Raw genomic sequence first — 20,720 nt, forward strand, 5'->3', positions numbered from 1 at the left:
AGAGATAAAAAGAAGAGGGTAAATGATGTACGCACGGAGATCTTTTGTAGGAACAGCTTCATGAAGAATGTTTTCCAGACATTTTTCATTGCATGAAGTTTTCTAGGTGGAAATATCAGAACCTCCCTGGCTGATTCTGCGACGTGAAATTTAAGGAATGCTAAAATATTCTTTTATTCGGCCATTAGTCATGTCAAGTCCTCAGGAAAGAGACAACAATTGCATCTCTTCAGTCACACAAAAAGAGCATAGACATCAGCGCACACTGTTCCTCCGTTGTCTTCTTCGCTTGAATTCATCAAGTCTTCACCGTACCACACGCGTAATTCGTGGTTGTCCGCTATCCAGTAAGGAGTCGACATAACTGACAGAACAAGCTCCGGCGAGAGGGAGTTAAATCCCGGGATCTTGTGCCACTTTAATTTCTTCAATACTTTTTTATCACCGAGGAACTCGCTTGGCGGTAGTATATCCTGATTGGCTGAGGTTGTTATGACAACGTTAACTTGATTTTTTAACCCGCTCCGTGGATTCTCCCCACAACCCCAGTAGGACCACCATCGATTACCTGGAGTGTAACAGGACACGTAACCGTATAGATGAACCAATTTTATAGCGGCTAGCCTTCCAGGTGGAACGTGAAACCTGCCGAATTGATTATCTTTGGCTCCAAAACACACTGGCGCAACATTAACCTTTTGCCATGTAGCTGAAAGAGAGTTAAACAAAGAAATATTTACAGTCGAGATCACGCCTAAGCTTTTATTCTAACTTGACACTGACAGCAATATCAAGGACTCGGAGAGGGAAGGGGTACCTTAGGAATTTTTTGGCGGGAAAGTGTCACTGCAACTGCCAACAACTAAACTCCTTGAAAACCTGAAATACGCCTAATGATGGCACATGCCTATTGAATGTATAAACCATACATGGCAGTTACCCCTCCCCCCCGGGCCCGGGGATTACGGATGAGCTACTTATAAGTCACTCGGATATGAGATGTGTCTTATTTCAAATTACAATTACCGTCAGTTGTTTATTTTATTGTATCGAAGGAGAATTTGAGCAGATTTACAGTAGAACCCAGAGAACCCCTGTAACTCGAACTCAAGGGAAACGAAAAACGTTTCTATTTACTGAGGGTTATCGGGATTGATGGTATTCAATTTGCCATGTCAATAATAGCCTGCGTTGCAACCGGCCCACACACCTTCTAGAGTGAGGAACGTCTAGGGTGGTTGCTATGTCAATAATTAATTGATGATCACTGATTTTTTTTCAGCACTTCAGTGACCTTTAGTGTATAGTATCGTGCAAATTAAACTTATTTCATCAAAAACAGTAACATGCATGATTATACATTTTATGATAAAACGTGATCTGTTCATTTTACCAATTACAATCAAATGGATGTCAGTAAAACGCGGGGTCAGGGTGGGGGTCTATCTTTTTTAAAAGAATACTGTTTTAGGGTTAGGGTTAGGGTTGACACTAACCCTAACACTAACATAACCCTAATCCTAACCCAAACCCTAAAACAGCATTTTGTTTAAAAAAAGATAGACTCCGAGCCCGCGGTTTACTGACACCCCAGTCAAATTGCTGTTGTCTCAGTTATAATATTTTACCGATTATACAACAGGAGGGGCTAATGAGATGGCATCCGAGTAAAGTTACAAGAACCAGATTTCGAGTTATCGGGGTAAATTTTCGTGAAACTTTGATCAAGGGAAAATAAATTTTATTCGAGTTAGCGGGGATTTCTATTAGTTACCGTCGTTCTACTGTAATTTCAGGAGACTCCTGGTAGGAAATAAGGACAACAATCTAACTGCTTCAGTTTCATTGTTGTTTGTTGGTATTTCTTACAAATGACAAATTTTAGGATCGTAAGTTCACCCCATAAAAACACTGTACTGTTTTACAGTATTCGCACTGTAGTAGTATTACTAAGCCCGGGTCGTCTTTGACATAAAAAAATGAAATTACTCGCTAGCTCGAAGATATGACTAAATTTTAAAGTCTCGCAGCAAGAACAAATCTCTCGAGTATAAGCGTATCGACCGTAAAACTAATATATACATATTCTCCTCGCCAGGGTGTAACGGACAGCTGAGATTTGATTCAAGCAAAGTTTACTAGGAGAGACTCGCCCTTGTAAGGTTATCCGGATTTCGAGATCTGGGAAATATTTGTTCGTAGAATCTCGGCATCCTGGGCCTTGGAATCCAAAATTCAGCTCAAATTGCATCTTCCAAATGATAGTTGTTTAATCATGACAATTCTTTTCTAATATTATTTTAGGACTTTAATCTCTGGTCGCTTAAGAGAAGGTGGTCGCTTTATAGGTGGCCGCTTTATGGAGGTTCAATTGTAATTGTTTTCAATTATGATAATAAAATACTTGTTATTGTTAAAGTTTCATAAGAAATTGATTTTTTTTATGTGGCGCTGTACGTACTGTAAATGAAAAAAGCTTATAGCCTAATAAATTATCTTCAAAAAAGCAAATACCATAGACCTCTTCTCGGAAGAGGTCCCCTGTGGTTCGACTTCCGTAAACGAACGCCTCCCTTAAACGATCGCTTTATCATGGCATTTTGGGTGGGTTCGAGTATCCGTAGATCTAGTCGGCATCTTACTGAAATGTCCGGCTAAGGAAGCGTCTTGAAGGCGATAAACATTTGTGATAAATTTGATAAATCGACTATCTCGAGGCGGCCAAGAATCCGAGATTTATCAGGAGAACAGTTGTACCAACCTGCGCCGGTTTCTCTCTTCGTGTTTTCCACTGAATGAAAACGGTAATTTAACGAGTGATCATGATCATTATCCGGCTTAGACGCAGACCCCTTTCCAACGCGGTCTTCTTTCTGGGGAATATTTTCGGCCCACACTATCAACAGGCCCAGGGAAAAAACAAAAACAAAGGCCAAAAAATAATTCATAGCTGCGCAAACAACGCGGGCGACGTGAATTGTGCCACCAACGCAGGACTGGTGGACTATAAATTCAATGACGTGAGTCAAGGTTGGGGATCCAAGAATTTTTTATAAAACTCCCGCCCTTAATGTCGGATGCTCGGCAGGTATCGTGAAGTGGACGATAGAGAATTGACAGTTTAGATCAAAGGACCCAGAAAATCTGTACCATGTACAAAACCCACCATACAAAGATACTTGTTGAAAAACTATACCTTTCTCGTACAAAAGGGGGATCTCGAAGGGGTCTTCTGTGTAATAGAAAAGGAAGCTTGTGGGATGAGATCCAAATTTACAAAGGAAACACTCCTAAAAAATAATAGTTGTCTGCACGAGGGCTAGACCAGGGGCGTAGCCAGGATTTTATCAAAGGTACGCACAACTCACCAAATACCCCTGTTCCCCCTACGCCTGCCCCCCAATGTCCCCAAAGGGATTGTAAGCCTAAGCGTTTTTCTCTATTTCTCTAATTAATATGAGAAAATCTTTGTCGCCTTTTTGAGTTAATTGACTAAAGCACGTCAATCGCTTTTACAACTCAAGGCTACGTTTACAAACGCACATAGATGCGTGAATCCAAAACTTAAAATAAATAAACGTCCCGATTTTGGTCAAGTCTCTGGAAATTTTGAATCCAAAATCAAAAGTGAAATACTTCTTATCTACCTATTAATTCCCATTGTTTTGTAGAATAAACAATGGGCCATTTGCACGATTACGTCTTTTTACTACTAAGACCAGAATTCATTTCGTTTTTCCTTTCATATTTAAATTTGGTAATCCCAGTGAGGACTAATTAACAAAAGTCTTAATTTGCTCAAGAAAGCAATACCCTGAAGGATTCTGGTAGTAGTAGTAAAATGACGCCATCGTGCAAATGGCCTATTATTCTAACGAATCATGATACTTTCCTCTTTCGACCATAAGAGTTTGCGGTTAAACGAAAATGAAAGTGTCACGTTCATGAATATAGGGTGCTTTAAAAATATTGATGGCAAGGGTAGGAAATGCGTCCCTATTAAAACGAATTCGCGTTTTTCCAAACTTTTCTGCATTTATTCCAACTTGCTCAAAACGGCAAATGCAGGTAAATTTCACTGGAATTGAATCCTTGGGGACCGCACCTTGAACGGAGAAAGAAAAATTCATCTTCGTGTGTTTATTTCCATGTCCTCCAAACAACGACGCATGAAAAATTTCACGTCGTGGACACGGCAAAGAAATGTACCAAAAAGCGTGCTACACATGCAAAATTTGTTGTTTAACTTCTAAAACCTTGTCGTTGCTAAAGCCACCGAGCATTATCGATGTCTGTAAACTGTTGGGAATCTGAATGCGTTTCAGTTTAGTAAAAATGCCTACGAAATGCATGATCCCAATACTCTCAATAAAATACGCCCGGAATCCTGATTCCGAAGTACATGTATTTATGAATCCTCTAGTGTAACCGTAGCGCCTACGCGAACAAGGTAACTCAGACTTCTATTTGCAAATGTGTGATTCTTTTACCGCTATTTGTCACATTACTTTTAACCAAAGAAGCACCCTATACGTTGGAGTAATCGTGCCCCACTTCGTCTAGTGCGAAGACAGGCCGAAGTGAAAACAACGCGTTTACGATTTAAATCATGCTGCATAGCTTTTTACGCCCTGTGATGTAGCCTTGCTATTTGCACTTTTCCCGTCGTTTCTCTAAATTTCTGAAACACATTAATAACTAACAAAGAAAATACAAAGGAAATTTTGAACATTAAAATGTTTAATGAGTGTTTGGATATCAGATGAAAAACTGCTCGTCTTTGCATTGTTAATTTATCCGTTTAAAATCATTTTGTTTGAAAAGTATATCAAGTATGTGTCATAGTGTTTCATCACCAGATGAAACACCTCGAAGTTCGTGTAAATTACTCCGCTGGGCGTCATATTTTCAACTCTCTTCTCAATGTTTCATCTGGTGATGAAACACTCAGTCTCATGCTTGATATATTAAATATACGGTACCACTGAAGTTTCTGTCCACCAATGAATCACGTCTCTTTTCTGGAAGCCGACATTCTGGTGTAAAAAGAAAAATCAAACAGTCCGTTGTTAACTGAATTGAGTCGAACAGTGCTTTTCAAATAATTAACTTTTATCCATCTTATTCTTTGGTCCTTTTTACCATTGTTCACTTTTGTATCTTATTATTTTTTTACCCTCGACTTTTTCAGGTAATCACGTGCGTACCGTGCGTACAGATTGGTAGCTACGCCCCTGTAGGCATCCGCCTTCCAGGAAGAATCTGCTTTTGTGAATTAAACATACTCGACTTATGATGTTCCCCTCAAAATGCTAAAAAGCTTTCCATCCGACTGTTTAACGTGAACATGATAATTGATTTTTTTCCCAGTTTACAAACCTGTTTCATGCTGAATGTGGCAAAGATTTTACAACAAAAATGGCCAATTTCAAACAAATTGGTAACTTGAATCAACCCTTCGCGAGTTAGTTTTGCTGTTAGCCAAAATTTGTTTTTTGAAAACCTATTATGATCTTTTATCTCGCTCTCTTCTTTCCCTTTGCCTTTCTTTATCACAGCCATATCTGTGGCCCACTTTATCACCTTAACTTTCCTTTGCATGGAATTTTGACTGGCCAACTTTCCTGGAAAGTAAAGAGTAGTAGGAGAATAGCAAAATTGGCAGTGGACTTTTCCCCAAATGTTGACAGTTGTTTTTGTGTGTATCTGTCAGGACTGGTCAAAATATTGAACAATTATTGGACAAAGTTAAGCAAAATATCGTGATTTTTCAGTGGAGAGCAGAGCAGATCAATTATTTGCCGAAGCCTAAGGCATGCAAAGGCCAATAACTGGTCTGCGAGATATTTTGCGATAACCGACTTCGATAATTTTAGTTTTTGATCACTGAGGTTGTTTTTAATGAAGATCTTCGGGAAGTGTCAAGCGCGCTGGCTTACAGGAGTTATGACAGAGGTCGAATGGTTTCCTTCTCATTTTAGTTCGACCTTAAATTTTTAATACAGTCAACCGTTCCATAACAAAATTTATCATCTTGATAGCTTAAACGGTATACTGGATGGGTCTAGGAAGGAAAATATGCATAGGTCCCTTTGGACTTAAAGTGTGCTTTCCATAATGCCAAAATTTTCGGAAGTTTCAGGCGAGAAATACATGGAATCCTTTCGGTCAAAGTGGTCCACCTCCAGAGGTGGTCCTCTTTGACCGGTCGGTCCAATCCTACCGAAACTTGCCATTCCATTTCCAAAAATTCCCGTTTCCAGTCCTTCTTAGCTAACCAGTAATCACAATTTCGGTGGAAACGCAAATGGATCGCTTTGATTCGATTGGATACTGTTTCGATCGAACAATGTTCCATTTTCTCTTGATTGATAAATCCACTGGCTTCTGACTGTTTGGCAAAATGGAGGGCACCCAAAACGATGAAAGCGCTTTTTCAGAGTTTAAAGCAACACTTACTGTGTCAGTCTCATAATTGACGAGTTTATTGTCCCTGGGATGTAACAATTTACAAGATATACAGACACGAATGTATTGAAACACACAAGACAGAACGCATTTCCACAGGCGGTCGGTACTCGATTTGTTAAAAAACAGTCACTTCTTGAGGAAAAATAGCAGAGGATTAAGATTTACACATTTAAATACAAATTGTACAGATTAATAGGTAATATTCAACATTTTAAAAAAACACTTTTTTCTGAAACTTGGCTCTAACTACCTGACCTTGGTGAAAAAAAAAATATCATCAAAACCCTTTTTGTGGCCTTTTTCAACGTTACAAACTGATCTGACATCGGACAGGTAAGAAAAAAACGCTTGTTAGAAAGAATGTGAAGATTGCGGATAATCGTTTCTTCTTATAATTACGAAGGTAGAACGAGATTACGCAGTTTTCTTTTAAAATTACTTTGAAAGTGAAACAACGACTGCACATTTTAGACCTTTTTAAGACCACACAGTAGAAAAACAGTGAAATTAGAAACAAGCGCAAAAAACTGTACATCATTCTAACTCCACCCTACGCAGTATGAGTGAGTTTTGTCCGATACAAGTCTAATAGTTTTGAAGAGCAAACCCTTGAAAAGAGAATCAACTCGAATTATTACTGACGCTGCTCTATACAAATCCATTTTCGTCCATCACATCATGTTCATCATTATCATCGTCATCATCTTCATTATCACTATCTTCCTCCTCCTCCTCATCGTTGCCATTTTCGTTCGTTCGTGAATCGTCGTCGGCGTCGTCGTCGTATTCATCATCATCGTCGTCGGAATCCCGAGAGCCTCCCCTCTCCACTTGGCTTCTGTGAACAAGGGCACGTTCGTAAGCTTGCATGACGGATTTCCTCATGGAGGTCTTCCGACCTTCCTGCAACTTGCTTTCGTCTCGATCTTCTTGTTGTCCCAAAGGTTCGAGTTTGTGACGAGGTAGCCATTGCCTAAAGCGAAACAGGGAGAAAAGTTACATTAAACACAGTGAAAAAGTGACTTTGTATTTTACGGTAAAAGCTGACTACAAAACGGGAAACTGGTTTCCATAATTCCTCCTTTTCCCTTGGCAATTTTGCAGTCAAGCAAGGTCAAGCGTACCCGCCAGGATTCTATTAATGCATTATTTATGTAAAAGATGAATCCGTTAGTATAAGGTAGTTAAATATATTTTCAGATTCATTTCAGCACGCGTAAACTAATGGGCAGTAAATGCACACGCTAGGGAGTTAAGTTCATAACAGTTTTCACCCAATGTGACCGAATATTGAGAAAATGTACTCAAACATTCAATGCTCATTTCGCACGCAGGAATGCAGATTTGAATAGGCTGTTTCCGAGTTTCAAAAGTTTTCACTTTCAAAACGAGGCTAAGTGCACAACCTTTCTTGTGAAAATGAGTTTTATTTGCATGAGAATAAAAATCATTTTCATGTCAATGGCTTTGCACTTAGCTTGGCTTTGAAACAGAGGCTTAAGGCAACTTGGAACACTAGGTACAGAAACGACAAACAGATGCATTTTTCCAAAAAATCAATTCATTAATAGAATCTAAGGGGTACACTTGACCTGGTTTGACTGTAACCCTTTATTTCGTAATCCATAAGACGATCTTTATACTGCGATTTCTAATTACAAGAATCGTTGGTTTAATACAACCCTGAGCCAAAAGTGAACCACATCTCCTTAAAATCACTGTTTAATTGATAATACAGTTTATGAGAGTAACAGTTAAGCCAGGCCAAAATATGTTTTGATTTTTAAACCGTAGCTTATCATTTTTACTGTGCGAAATTTATACTTTAAGTGACTGGAACTTACCAAGTTCGTCTGTTGTCGAAAAACAGCACAAGGTAGAGATGTTCATCAGTGGACGCTCGCTCCTTCAACACATCCTCGGGTGGAACGGGAATCGGTACGCCGCGGTAAATGAAGCCTTTCTTGGTTCGCGGGTTGATAATCTAGAGTAAACAAGTAAAAGGGTAAATAATTCCAGAGGCTTAAAAAATTTATCCCTTTATGTTGTTGTATGCTAACTAGACTACACTAACCGGCATCTTTTCGTTTGAAAGGTCCGAGCGGGAATCAACATTATTGTGAAAAGATCAAAACACGGAGAAGGACGAATCTGGATTTGAATTTATACATCACACATATCGACCCTGTGACGTGCCTTTCCCCTCGAAATTTATTTGATTCATGATTAAAAAAAAAACTAAACAAACAAATCAACTAAATAATACAAGACCTGCACACATAAATGTGAATGTGGCACAGTGTTAACTAAAACACACGGTTATAAAGCTTGATTTCGATGTGATCTGTCACGGTCTGCGGTACAGTGCGACACGATCGACAGTTGTCTGCATCGCACGTATCCTAGACGATCTCAGACACAAAAGAAACATGTTCTCAGTGTTTTAGCGAACTCAGATATGCGACGTTTGATCGCACCAAAGAAAATGGCGCCGAGCAATTAACTGGGCAATAAATGACAAGTGTATTCACAGGAACGACAGTGTCGACGATAAGCCGCAAATAACATCCCAAACAAACGCTTCCAATGGAAACGTCGCGACACTCAACTCAACTCTTTCGATCACCCAGACCAGGTGGCGCAGACCACTGAAGGCGCCGAGCCTAATGTTACCCTCTGTCTGCGAAGTGACGCAGACCGCTCACCAATCGTGTCCCTTACGGGTTATTAGGAATCAAGGGGTCGAATTCACGAAGAGCTTTGGGAATACGCAAAAACGACTTTAAGTCGAATCTCGTCCTCGAAGTCGCCCTCTCCTTGAATCTAAGGGAGTCTATTATTTTCTATTCTAACAAAGTTTAGTTTCGATCATTTCGCATTTCAGTAAAAACAGAGCTGAAACTTACCAGGGCGGGGTAAGACGGATATCCCCGACATTTTGCCCACACCAAATCCAACGGCTGCATGGGAGGCAGATCCGCTATGTCTGAATCCGAAGTCATTTTCCTAGGTCTGGGCGCCGCTTTCTTCCGCCGCCTCCCGTCCACTGGTCCGTTAATGGCCCGATTCTCAGCCGAACTGTTCTCGGTGTCGGTCGTGCTGAGTTCGTCTTCCGACAACGTAGACAGCTTCCGGCAGTGTTCTCGAGACGCGCGCGTGCCATTCATTCTGATATCACTGATATCTGACTCGGAACCACTAGTGTAAGAACGGTATGAACGCTGCCGTAAGCCATTGGTAAACGCGAAATGATTATTCATTCGATCTGAGGGAGTATCGAACATAGGCAACGTAGCGTCCTCAATCAGCTTGCCCAGCTCTGTTTTGTAGGTCTTCTTCGGGACGTAACAAGTATCATTAGTACCTAAACTGTCCCCGCGAGGACGCTTCTGTGGTTTGTTGTTCTCTTTAGGTGCTGGCTGATGCCTGTCCTCGAATACTGCATCTTCATGAGCATCAGCGTCTCTAAGACTATCTGTGCGAAGATTCTCTGTCACGTGCGCCTCCGTGCTCACGTGCTCTTGATCAAACGTTCGATCGGAGTCAGACGTTTTCAGCGCGTGGTTGGGTGTATTTAAAATGTCTAGCGGGAACTTGTCGGCTCCTGCTGATAGATTACGTCTGGCTCTGTACCTTCCCTTGTTAAAGAGGATACCGCTTCGCCTGCTAGTGCCCGGGCTTGGGTTAGCAATAGCTCTGCTGTTTAGCAGACTCTCCCCTGATAAGCGATGATCCTCAGTGTCTAATGACTTGGCTGTATTAGGACCATTTAGCGTTTCATTTTCATCAATGGGTCGAAACTTCTTGGGCGGTTGTTCACTTTCTACTGGTGACAGACAAGACTCGCTTAGGATGGACCCATCCACGCCACCAACTACAAAGACAGTTTAAAAATAAATAAACAAATAAATAAAATAAAATGTGTTGTAATTGGAAAACACTACATGTAGCTCTTTCATAGTGCCAAAATTGTGAACAATGACAACAACAAAAAAGCACGCTATAAGATCATTCAGTTCTGCGCAAAAAAGGGGCAATGAACGAAGTCTAATACAGAAATTGAATGACTTATGGTAGGCGTTTGCCGGAAACAACTACGAAGCGAATTCCAGTCCTGGCAGAGGGCAGGATGTTTGTCACATGAACCTCGCTATATGGCCCTGATCTTGTAGCTCGCTGGAGTTTCCTTCAGCTTAGGCAGTGATAGCGCATTTGGGAGATCATAGGATTCTATTCCAGACGGAAAAACTCATTTTTTCCCACAGCCACCTGTTGATTCAGTTTAATTTTTAACTTTTTATTGTGTAGTCGTAATTTATGCAGGGCCCCTTTTGATACCAGCCAATGGCTGACAGGGCCATCCTGCCTAAATAAAGTTAACTTGACTTGACATTTTAAAAACATCATTCTCACACAAACAAAATATTTCAGGTTTTTTTTAAATGTATTTACAGGTAGAGTGTATGAAAAGCTTGTAACATTTAAGACATTATCTATGACAGTGAAATTTGCTTACCACTAGATTCTGAAAGTTGTCTTTTTTCTTGGTTTAGTTTTCTTCTAATGAGCGCGATCTCTTTACGTAACATTCTAACTCGAGTAGCTCTTACACCTTTCAGATGAAAACAATAGAATATTTTATCAAGCTTGAAAGACACGAGGGACATTACACATAGGACTATCACTATTGGTGTGTTTAATTAACAGTATTCTGGGATAAGAAAGCACAGCAAACTTGTCAAACATATCTTCCACCAAGAGTTCTTGAACACCATAAAATTCCAAAAACAAGGGCATCCATGTTTAAGCCCCCCAAACTTGTAACGCAAAAAACCCTCCATTAAATCGCCCCTCCAAATATAAGCCCCCCCCCCCCACGGGGTAGGGGGCAGGGGCAGGGCTTGTACTTGGAAATTGCCCTCAAATACAAAGTAAAAGAACGCAAAACAAAACAAAAACGGTAAATTTCCTTCCAGCCATAAGGCTAGCCCAATCGATCTTCCAAATATAAGTCCCTCAAAAAGGGCTTTAACAAATATAAGCCCCACGGCTTATTTTCGGAATTTTACAGTACTATATGTGAGCCATGTCTTCAAATTTTACTTCACAATTCATGTAACTGTCTGTGTTCCAAAGCAAACCATAGGATACATCTGAATGCAACCTACATACTTAAATGGCCAAAAACACTAACAGTTAATGTACCTCCATGTTTGATGGCTTGAGTCATGTCCAGTTTTTCCTGCAAATCTTTCAACTGTTCTTCTAATGTCATTTCTTTTCTCTGCTGTTCAGTCAAGATAAAGTCTTGAACAAACAGAAAAAGACACAATCAGCATCATTGACATCCACCACCACTCAGGACACAAAATTACTTGCAAGCCAGTTCAAACACTTACTTATAATGTTATTTATAAAAAAAGACAAAAAAAGGTGGGAAAGAAAGCAGGTGAGAGGTAGAAAAAATTGAGGGGGCAGTGTCAGTTTTTCAATCACAGGATATCGTGATATGTCTTAACGCATAATTGCCTGGCCGCGGTTGTTCAAACGTTGGATAGCACAATCCACCGGATAAATCACTATCCAGTGGATAAGTATTAAAGAAATCAATTACGCTGTCCACTAGATAGTGATTTATCCGGTGGATAGCGCTATCCAACGTTAGAACAACCGGGGCCAGAACTTCAAAAGCTGTAATTTTGGCACCAGGATCAAAAGCCATCATGGTGCTTGACTAATAAACAATGTAATGAACAATGTATTGAATTTTTCTCTTTGCCAGATGCTGATCACAAAACAGATAAAGTTTTTCAACACAGTAGTGAGTAGGTTAAAGTTCCTGTAGGCATCTCACCTTCTTCAGTAGGTTCTCTGTCAGCAAGAGTTGGTGGTTCCTCCGTATGTAGCCCTGTAACTGGGTCTATACCTGCACGTTCCACCTGCCTCCTGGCTGCACGCACAATAGGACGCCCCTGGTCTCTTAGCTTCAGTGCTGCCCGGTAGTAAACAGTATCTGGAGCATTATATGTCATGCAATTACCGATGATCAGGTTAAAATCACGTTCAAACTGCTCCATTGCCGTGTAGTGGTTTTCTTCAATACGCTTAGACATTGTTGAGAAATCCATGGGCTCCTCAATAACCTCAAGGTAATCTGTTACCTGTAAAAAGAACTTTTACATTTAACCCAAGAAAATTAATTTAATGTTAATTTCTATTTTCAGCTTTAAGGTAATTATGACATGCACTTAGATTATATTGGTTGAGGTCCCACAAGCAGACTAAACAAGTGTGTCAGGCTGTGTCAAGTGTGACCGGGTACTTTTTCAGTTTTAGTGTCAGTGTCTGTTACTTACAGGTAGGTTATGAGGCAAAATCAAAAACTAACAATGATGTTTACAACTTTACAAGTACGATCTATCTGGTGTCTATCTAAATCCACTTGAGATGGACCAATCTTGGCTTCCTAGAATGACAAGCACATTTTGGGATAAGGTCATTAGTACGAAAAAGATTTACCCCTGTGGTAACAGTCACTGCACAATTTTTGTGAAGTTGCTCAAAAGAACCCTGAGAACCAGGTTGCTAAGCATTTCTTCTAACCAGTGTCATGGCCTGGAATAAACCTAAACTCAGTGTTGACTTCTTCATGCTCGTTGACGCCTTAAAGTCAGTGCTAGAATAATTCTTTGACAGAGAAGAAATTGATTGAACACAAGATGGCCATATAAAGTCATCTACCATACATTAAGTATTAGAATTAGAATAAAAAAATTAACCAGCAAGAATGTGTTGATCAGGCATCTTGTTGTTGGTCTACTTTTTCACACGAAATAGCAATTTGATGCTTGATAAGTTGTGAAGCTGTTATTTCCAAAATTGCTGTTAACGAGCAAGTGGGACCACAGCTATTGTGACACTGCTGTTACAATGTTGTAAACTTGTGTGGATGCTCTAAACAGCGCTGTAACAGCACAGTTAAATACTAGTGGGACCTCAACTATTGTTGAGAAAAACAATAAAAGAATGATTAATAATATTACAATCCATTAATGAATAAATTGACAACAAATCCATGTATATGTAGGTAAATATAAACATTTTTACAAGTAAAATAATGTCATAACAAGATCAGACAGTTTTCACTGTTTCCCATTGTCTACATGTGTAAAAATGTATGAAGATCAGCAAGAAAAAAATTAATACGCCTGAAAGAATGAGTCTAAAGCAATCATGTAACATGAAAAAATAAAGTATTTTGCAACTAGCTAATCTGCCAGGCCCCAGCCAATAACAAAACCACTGTCACTCTATACTCAAGCTAAGACTGACCAACCTCAATTTTGTTTCACAATTCCAATACATAACCAACAGAAAAGATTACCGGAATTAATAAAACAGTCACTAACACAAATTTTCCTGCTCCTTTTACAAATTATTCTTTAGGGAAATGTATGTAGATCAGTCTGGAGAATTTGTTAGTGGATATTAGGGCTTAAAGGGTGAGAGAGATATTTCTTAAATGCAGACAACTAGACCAAAAACTAGACCAAAACTGTCACTTATGTAAAAGAAGTCTTTGATCATGTTACCTCCTCAGTGTCCACAGGTTCAGCAAAAATTTCTCCTGGATCCTTAGTGATCAGAAGGTCAAGGGTTTTCCTGAGCACAATGTTCAGTGGCTGCAACTGCAGATCAACCACATGCTGTTTTACCTTTACCTGAACAAGACACACAATAATGATTAAAATTCAGTCCTTGTTTCCAAAAAATATTATTTCATTACATTGCTACAAACATTTCAGGAATACACAGGGTTGCAAATAATTTTTTGCATGCCATACGTACTCTCATAAACTAAAAAGTTGATGCATGACATGTATCACTCAAAAACATCTTTGCTTAAACTTTGTCTGTTAAGATTCCAACAGAAAATCAGATGACTGACTGTTACTTGCAGCTCTGTATGTAGCTTTTTATATATGAAATGAAAAATTTTCTTTTACACAGATGCTTGCCTGTTCTCGCTTGAGCTTCTCCCTCTTTCTGATCAACTCCACTAACAGCCTAGCTCTTTCTAGGTCATGACGGAGACGCTGCCAGAAATGTAGTTGCTCTTTCATTGCCTTGATTCTTTGTGACCGCTCACTAGACTGTAAAAAAAATACATAAACTGCTCAAATTACAGATGTTTGAATAAAACCAGAAAAGTACACACTATATAACTACTGAAATACCATTATTTTTTATTAAGAGTACTTATGTCATAATGATGGTAATAACAAAACTAGCATTTTCTCACATTCTCTTACAATACAATTCTATACCTATTTTAAACCCGACTGAAAAAATGCTTCTTTTGTGTAAAAAAAAAAAAAAAAGAAAAAAAGAAACAAAAATTACAAAATCAAAGAAGCTGCAAACATAAGAGAAAATGTTCTTTCGAGGTAAATGCCACGTTTGCCCACAAAGCATTTTGTTACTATAACTTGTAAGAGATTTTGTTTCAAGGACGTTAGTTGACAAAGCCTTCATATCTGAATTCAAATTTTGTGCTAACCCTGGGTTATCTTAACCCAGCTTTGAACAACCCGGCCCAGGTGCCCAGCAAAGGAATTCTATAAAAAAGCTAAGATTCCCTACTCATCCAAGAGTAAAAGTAAGGCACCAGGGACACTGGGCACTAGCACAGCCCTGTTTCAAGAATGCTTAGAGCTATCAGCAAGGAAGAGAGTTTAGGTTCTTTTCTTACCTCATCAGCACCAGCTTTCTGGCTTTGATGACTTGCCTGGAGTCTTCTTATCAGTGGGACACCATTCCTTGATTGGCGCTTAAGCATCCAGTAACTCTGAAGGCTCTGGATGAATTGTGCTTTACGAGCCATTGCTACACGACCCACAATCTTACTAAGCCTGTTACAAAAAGGATACTATAGTTAATAAAGATGTGGTTGGGGAAGGCCTCTCTAATTGATGACAACTACTTCCCGTTACAGAGGCCAAATGACACTTTTGTTTATTCTCTTTGTTTTCTGTTTTGAAAAAAAATTATAAAAAGTACATGTGCAGCGGTAGTTCTGAGACAAATGAAATAAAATTTGAACAACAGTTGCAGATGACATACACAGATGATGAAAACGATCAAGGAGTTAAACTAAAATATTATAACCTGAACCCCTTCTCAAACAAACATGTTTAATAGGCATAAAAAGTAGGACCAAGCTATGTTAAGGTTCCAATTGTTCAGTCACAAGCTCACGAAAGTTATTTAGCCCTTTGAAATAATGTAGCTGAGTACAAAAAAAACCCCGGTGGTATAAATCCCAGGAAGAGTACAAATTAAAGGGAGGAAACTCTGTATAAGGTCTTTGTTAATGATGACTTTTTTAACCTTGCACTATACAAGACACAACAGCAACAACAGCATTTTTGTGGCCCTACAATTATTGCAGGCTTGACCGAATTATATATGCAATTGCTTGTTTGCTCACTAAATAATGTCCTATTTTAGAACACATCCTCTACAGTGGCAACAGTAAAGTTCCTAAAGTAACGACCCCTTGACCTTGAAGAATTTTTACCTCTGACCTTCTGCAACCAGATCAGTACTTGATCAGTCCAGAATAAGGCAACATCTCTAGTTAACACAATCACATTTACAATCACTTTACAAATTTGATAATTGAATTGCTCCAAATTTTAACACATACATCTGGAAATTAAGGTGCAAGGTCATCACCAGTTAGAGAAAATTTGCAGGTACTAAAACAATGACTTTATCCCTTCATAATTAAAATTAGAGATGTGAAGCAGATAAGTTAAACATACTAACCTGGCATTTTTTTCTAAATTGACAATTTAATCACTACAATTTATACTTTTCTTTTTCTTAGAAATATAAATATAGACCAAAAGAAATAGAATTAAATTGTAATTATTTCACCTCATTACCTTTCCTACTTTGCACACAAAAACAATTACACCATAAGTGAATCAAATTAAATCTGAATTTAACCAAGCATTATTACAAGCATGGCCCTTTTTATAATAATCAGTTGCTAGGCAACATTTCTACACAGGCCAAATGCTTCGAAGTTATAGTCATTTAAGAATTAGCAAAAAACTGATTAAGGCCAGTACATTACTTGTCCATTCAACACCCATGGTAGTTAACAGTGTTACGCAAAGAAAGTGGACTTCTCAAAAATTTCTCACCAAAGTCTTTGAAAATAGTTACTTGTGTTGAGAGCCTACCAAGTGGTTATTCAAAGGTCTCAGCACCTTTCAAATACAGTACCATGACAATTTTACATTGGCAGTTAAGTGGAAATGGGTTTAACAGTCCTGTTAAAATGACTTTGTTTTGCAGTGGTCACCCTAGGCTTCACAAAATGTTCATGCCACAGGTTTTCTTTTACAAAATTTTACCTCCTGGGAGACAAATAATCAAGCCATGATGAGATCTGGGGGTGCAAGGGTTGCAGTTCTGTCTTCTTTAAGCATAAAGAATTAAACTGTCATAAATCAGGAAAAGTGACCAAACAATCAACTGAAGGTGTCAAAAATGCCACCTTTAACTAGAATTTGACAAGTCCAGGCTTTCAAAAGTCACAATAACAGCTGCTTTCTAATAAAACCACTTAAGTTGCATAAAACAAATGTTAAATCAGACTTTCATGCAAACATTCTACAAATGCCTTACCTGTGCGCTGGAATAAATGGAATGTTCACAATCGGCACTCCAGTTGTTTTCTTCTCTGCCAAAAGTTTTCTGAATTTCTTGATGCTTCGTTTTGATTTAGCTGATTTTGCTGCCTTACTGAGTCCTTTGGCTGGTGTCTTGCTTGGAGTCTTGCTCTTAGAGACATTACCCTTCTCCTTCACTTCATCCTCGCTTTGTTCCTCTTCCTTCCCAGCTTCAGAGTCAGAGGGTGTGTGGACATCACAGAAAGCAGTTTTGCGCACCGTAAGCTGGCCATTTTCTCCTTTTATAGGTTCTATTTTCATGTACAAACCAGCTTGCTGTGCACAAGTAACATGAAATGCTGTATAGCAGTTTGTTTTGAAACACTGGATGCATGCACCGTGCCGCCGCTTACATATGTAACATGTGAGTTTCCACCTTGCCTGAGGAATATTCTCAATTGAGTCAATTGGTTCCAAAAACACAGTGTTTGCAAAGCACACCTCTGGAATCCAAAGCGCACATACCACATGAGCCCATTTCCCAGTGTCAGTCTGTTTAAAAGCACCAGTCTTGTTTGGGCACAAGACACAGTCTACTGCCCTTGATGGAGATTGCAGACAGCGTCGACACAGCCACTGCCCCTCAGGAATATATGGCACTCCATAACACTCCTGATGCACAGCCAAGTTACACATGTCACAAAACAGGATTGCGTTACTATTTTGGCATTCACCGTCGTTACAAATACAACACACTGCATCTTCATCTATGTACTGGTTTGGATCACAATTTGTCTGGCTCTCGAAGAATGATTCTTTCTCAAGTCGATCCATAAGAGTCTCAAACACTTCTTGAGAAACCGGCGCAATTCCCTCACTTTTCCGCTTTTCGTTTATGGTGTCCAGCCACACGTAGTCTTCTTCGTCCATGTCATATTCGACCATTTCGTCCAATTCTTCAGTGGTCTGCTCGATAAATCGAAAATAAGCGCTTGGCCTAGGAGGTGCATCTGGCAGTCTAAACCCTGGTTCCTCAGTTTCGCTAAACTCCGCTAACGGCAAACTCGATTTGTTTTCGCCGGTTTCAGAAGTTTTGTTGTCATTTCCCTTTGTATCGGTGAGCGGTTTGATCATCATTGTCTCAAACGCAAAGGTTTCTTCAGGTTTTTGTGGAGGTTCCGGCGTGGAATTAGTAGTTTCATCCTCGTCTAGAATATCCAGTTGATCGTTTATGTGAATTCTTTGAGGCAAACCTTCGATTTCGACCTCAACAATTTTCTGCGCTTGAGCGTATGTTAGAGTCTCTCGTGGCACGGTTACCTTTGGAGGCGATGGTGGTGGTTTTTTGTTTTTAACACTTTTTCTTCCACGACCCTTTCCCTTCTTACTTTTAGAAGAAGTCGGTGTAGATCCTGTGGCTTCCATGCCATCATGTTTAAAAACACGCAGATGATATTCAATTCCACTGTAACTCTTGTAAATCTTTTGACACAAAGGACATTCATATGGCGGTTTAGTCGCCCGAAGATTGTCGATAAGTTCTCTCACATTTACTATCATGGTTAATTCGTTTCTGGTATCAGAACATTCTTCATCGAGATTAAAATATAAACACACAGTCCTTGGGAATTTGAATTATTCTTCCGTAAATGGCGATGCCGCGGAATGCTCTTGTAAAGAAAGCTGCGTTTATCTTCAGTAACTTTGAGAACCGTACGAGTGAGGTCCTAGCCCGCAAGAATGCGATTACCTGTCTTAAAGAAGAACTTGCCTTCGTTCACGTACAAAATCCATTTATTTTGAAGCCAGACGAAGCCAACGATTTTTTTCATCCAGCAATACGAAGCACTGCGACCACACCAAGAGTCGTTAAAATGGCGACATCGAACACGACAGCGTTCGTTCCGCAATGATTTTCGCTTTGCGGTAATGTCACTGAAAATTAAAACGAAAAAAAACCTTTGTGAATAAAAATGTCTTTCTCAGTCTCCCGAAACACTAACCTCTAAGGCAGATCCACGAACCCCTTTCGTTTTTAAAGTGATTGTTCTCATGCCAAAGCGTAAACGGCCACGAACAAAATACGGTTCTCCGAACAATGGCCTGCCGATAATGGACGGCGCTCAGGTTAACTTCAGTTTATAAATTACTCCAGATTCAGTGGACGCAAAACCACCTTAAACCACTTCCTGCCCTTCTTTTCGAATTATAAGAAGAACCGCTTGGTATTACTCTAAATTGTTCGTGGGTAGTGGATCTGCTACGTCTTCAGGCGAGTTGTTTCTTGTCCGTTGAAAGGACTCACCTTCAAGTTGACCCTTTTACTTCGCCGCCAACGAAGTGCAAACAAAGGAACGCATTCAGAGCACGAATTCGCCAAGTTTTGGGAAAACTCTTAGCGAGATACCTACTCAGTGGCTCAAGGATGACTATTCCTAGACCTTCTCTTATTCGACGCTTTCTTCAGACTTACGAGGAAGCCGGAAACCTTGAACTTATCGCAGGGTGGTGAAATTCGTTTCGAAGAAGATGGCGCCAGTTACTCTCGTGGACAAGCTTCGCCCCTGATTATTTTCCGCCACGCAGCGACTCCCCCGCAGATTATGTAACTTTTAATTTTGGCAGCGTCGAAAACATATGGGGACCTGTTTTTGTCGAAAACATATATTTATGGCTAAAAAATAGCATACATAATGTTGAAAGCCTAGAACAATAGCTGTTTTTAGGCGAACAAAATTTGACCGGTTACCTCTCCAAATGAGCGTGTTATTGACCACTATGCATTTGCGTTTGTGCAATGGCAAATCGATACCCCGTTTTGTATTTATTAATCAGTGAAAATTATTTTTGACTTTCATCGTTAATTACAAGTAGCTAAAAAAAGGCCTTTGACCGCTGTTTTTCGTTTCTGTTTTATGAAGGTCGCAAGTTGAAACAATCTTTGGAATCTTACTGTATCGATTTTTAAAACAAGCTCTAAAAGTAAAAAAATATCATACACTGCGGTAAAGTCGAGTCAGTGCGTGAGAAAGGTAAGGGGTTTTACTAATAAAGTCACGTTATTTCTTGATTCTAACACATGATCATCATGCATAGCGGTATGTTAACAGTATGGAAACTACAGCTGACTAAAAAAAATCCAGTCTCTTTAAACTAAGTGACCTGAGATGCGATAAAAAATGTTATTTTTATCGACTTTGAAATTTGTCAATTTCCATTTCAGAGAACGCCTGTGTACGTGCCAATTTATTGCCACTTCGTCGTGTACACTCAACCGTAAATGCACAATATTATTTCCATGAAGAAGTTGTTTCCTGTTCAAAGATCCCAAAAAGGTAGTTAATTTCCTTCTGATGGAATAATTTGACTGTCAGCTGGTTAGCAAAAATAGCTATAAAAACGTATTGGAGAATCACAAAACGCTTTTTATCATGTACCATGTAAATAAAAAGCGGTGCGAGCATAGTTAAATACCAGTCATTCACTAAAAAAGGACAATTCGATTATTTCGAATAAATTCCTTTTTAAATCTTTCCAAAGAAATTGCTTGGTAAAAAACAAACA

At 39.4% G+C, this 20,720-nt stretch overlaps 2 protein-coding genes across 4 annotated transcripts; both read right to left on the reverse strand.

Moving 5' to 3' along the window:
• Positions 1-210: 210 nt before the first annotated feature.
• LOC140923756 (uncharacterized) lies at positions 211-3,053 on the reverse strand. Its single transcript, XM_073373831.1, has 2 exons — positions 2,762-3,053; positions 211-709 (listed from the first exon to the last, which is right to left on the reverse strand). Exons 1-2 carry the CDS (start codon positions 2,946-2,948, stop codon positions 234-236), a joined length of 663 nt encoding a protein of 220 aa, XP_073229932.1. The 5' UTR covers positions 2,949-3,053; the 3' UTR covers positions 211-233.
• A 3,410-nt stretch (positions 3,054-6,463) lies between these two features.
• Positions 6,464-19,714, reverse strand: LOC140923751 (peregrin-like). 3 transcript variants are annotated; one of them, XM_073373825.1, is made up of 11 exons: positions 19,462-19,714; positions 17,173-19,091; positions 15,224-15,383; positions 14,490-14,624; positions 14,064-14,192; positions 12,326-12,632; positions 11,677-11,778; positions 10,988-11,083; positions 9,378-10,345; positions 8,316-8,455; positions 6,464-7,444 (listed from the first exon to the last, which is right to left on the reverse strand). In XM_073373825.1, the coding sequence occupies exons 2-11, from the start codon at positions 18,714-18,716 to the stop codon at positions 7,120-7,122; spliced, it is 3,906 nt and encodes a 1,301-aa protein (XP_073229926.1). In that variant the 5' UTR covers positions 18,717-19,091; positions 19,462-19,714; the 3' UTR covers positions 6,464-7,119. The 3 variants fall into 3 exon arrangements, with proteins under 3 accessions (XP_073229926.1, XP_073229924.1, XP_073229925.1); XM_073373823.1 differs by having other exon boundaries at positions 14,478-14,624; XM_073373824.1 differs by having other exon boundaries at positions 14,478-14,624; positions 19,568-19,711.
• Between the last annotated feature and the right edge of the window lie 1,006 nt (positions 19,715-20,720).

The sequence above is a fragment of the Porites lutea genome, chromosome 13 (assembly GCF_958299795.1).
Source record: "Porites lutea chromosome 13, jaPorLute2.1, whole genome shotgun sequence".
Lineage (NCBI taxonomy): Eukaryota > Metazoa > Cnidaria > Anthozoa > Scleractinia > Poritidae > Porites > Porites lutea.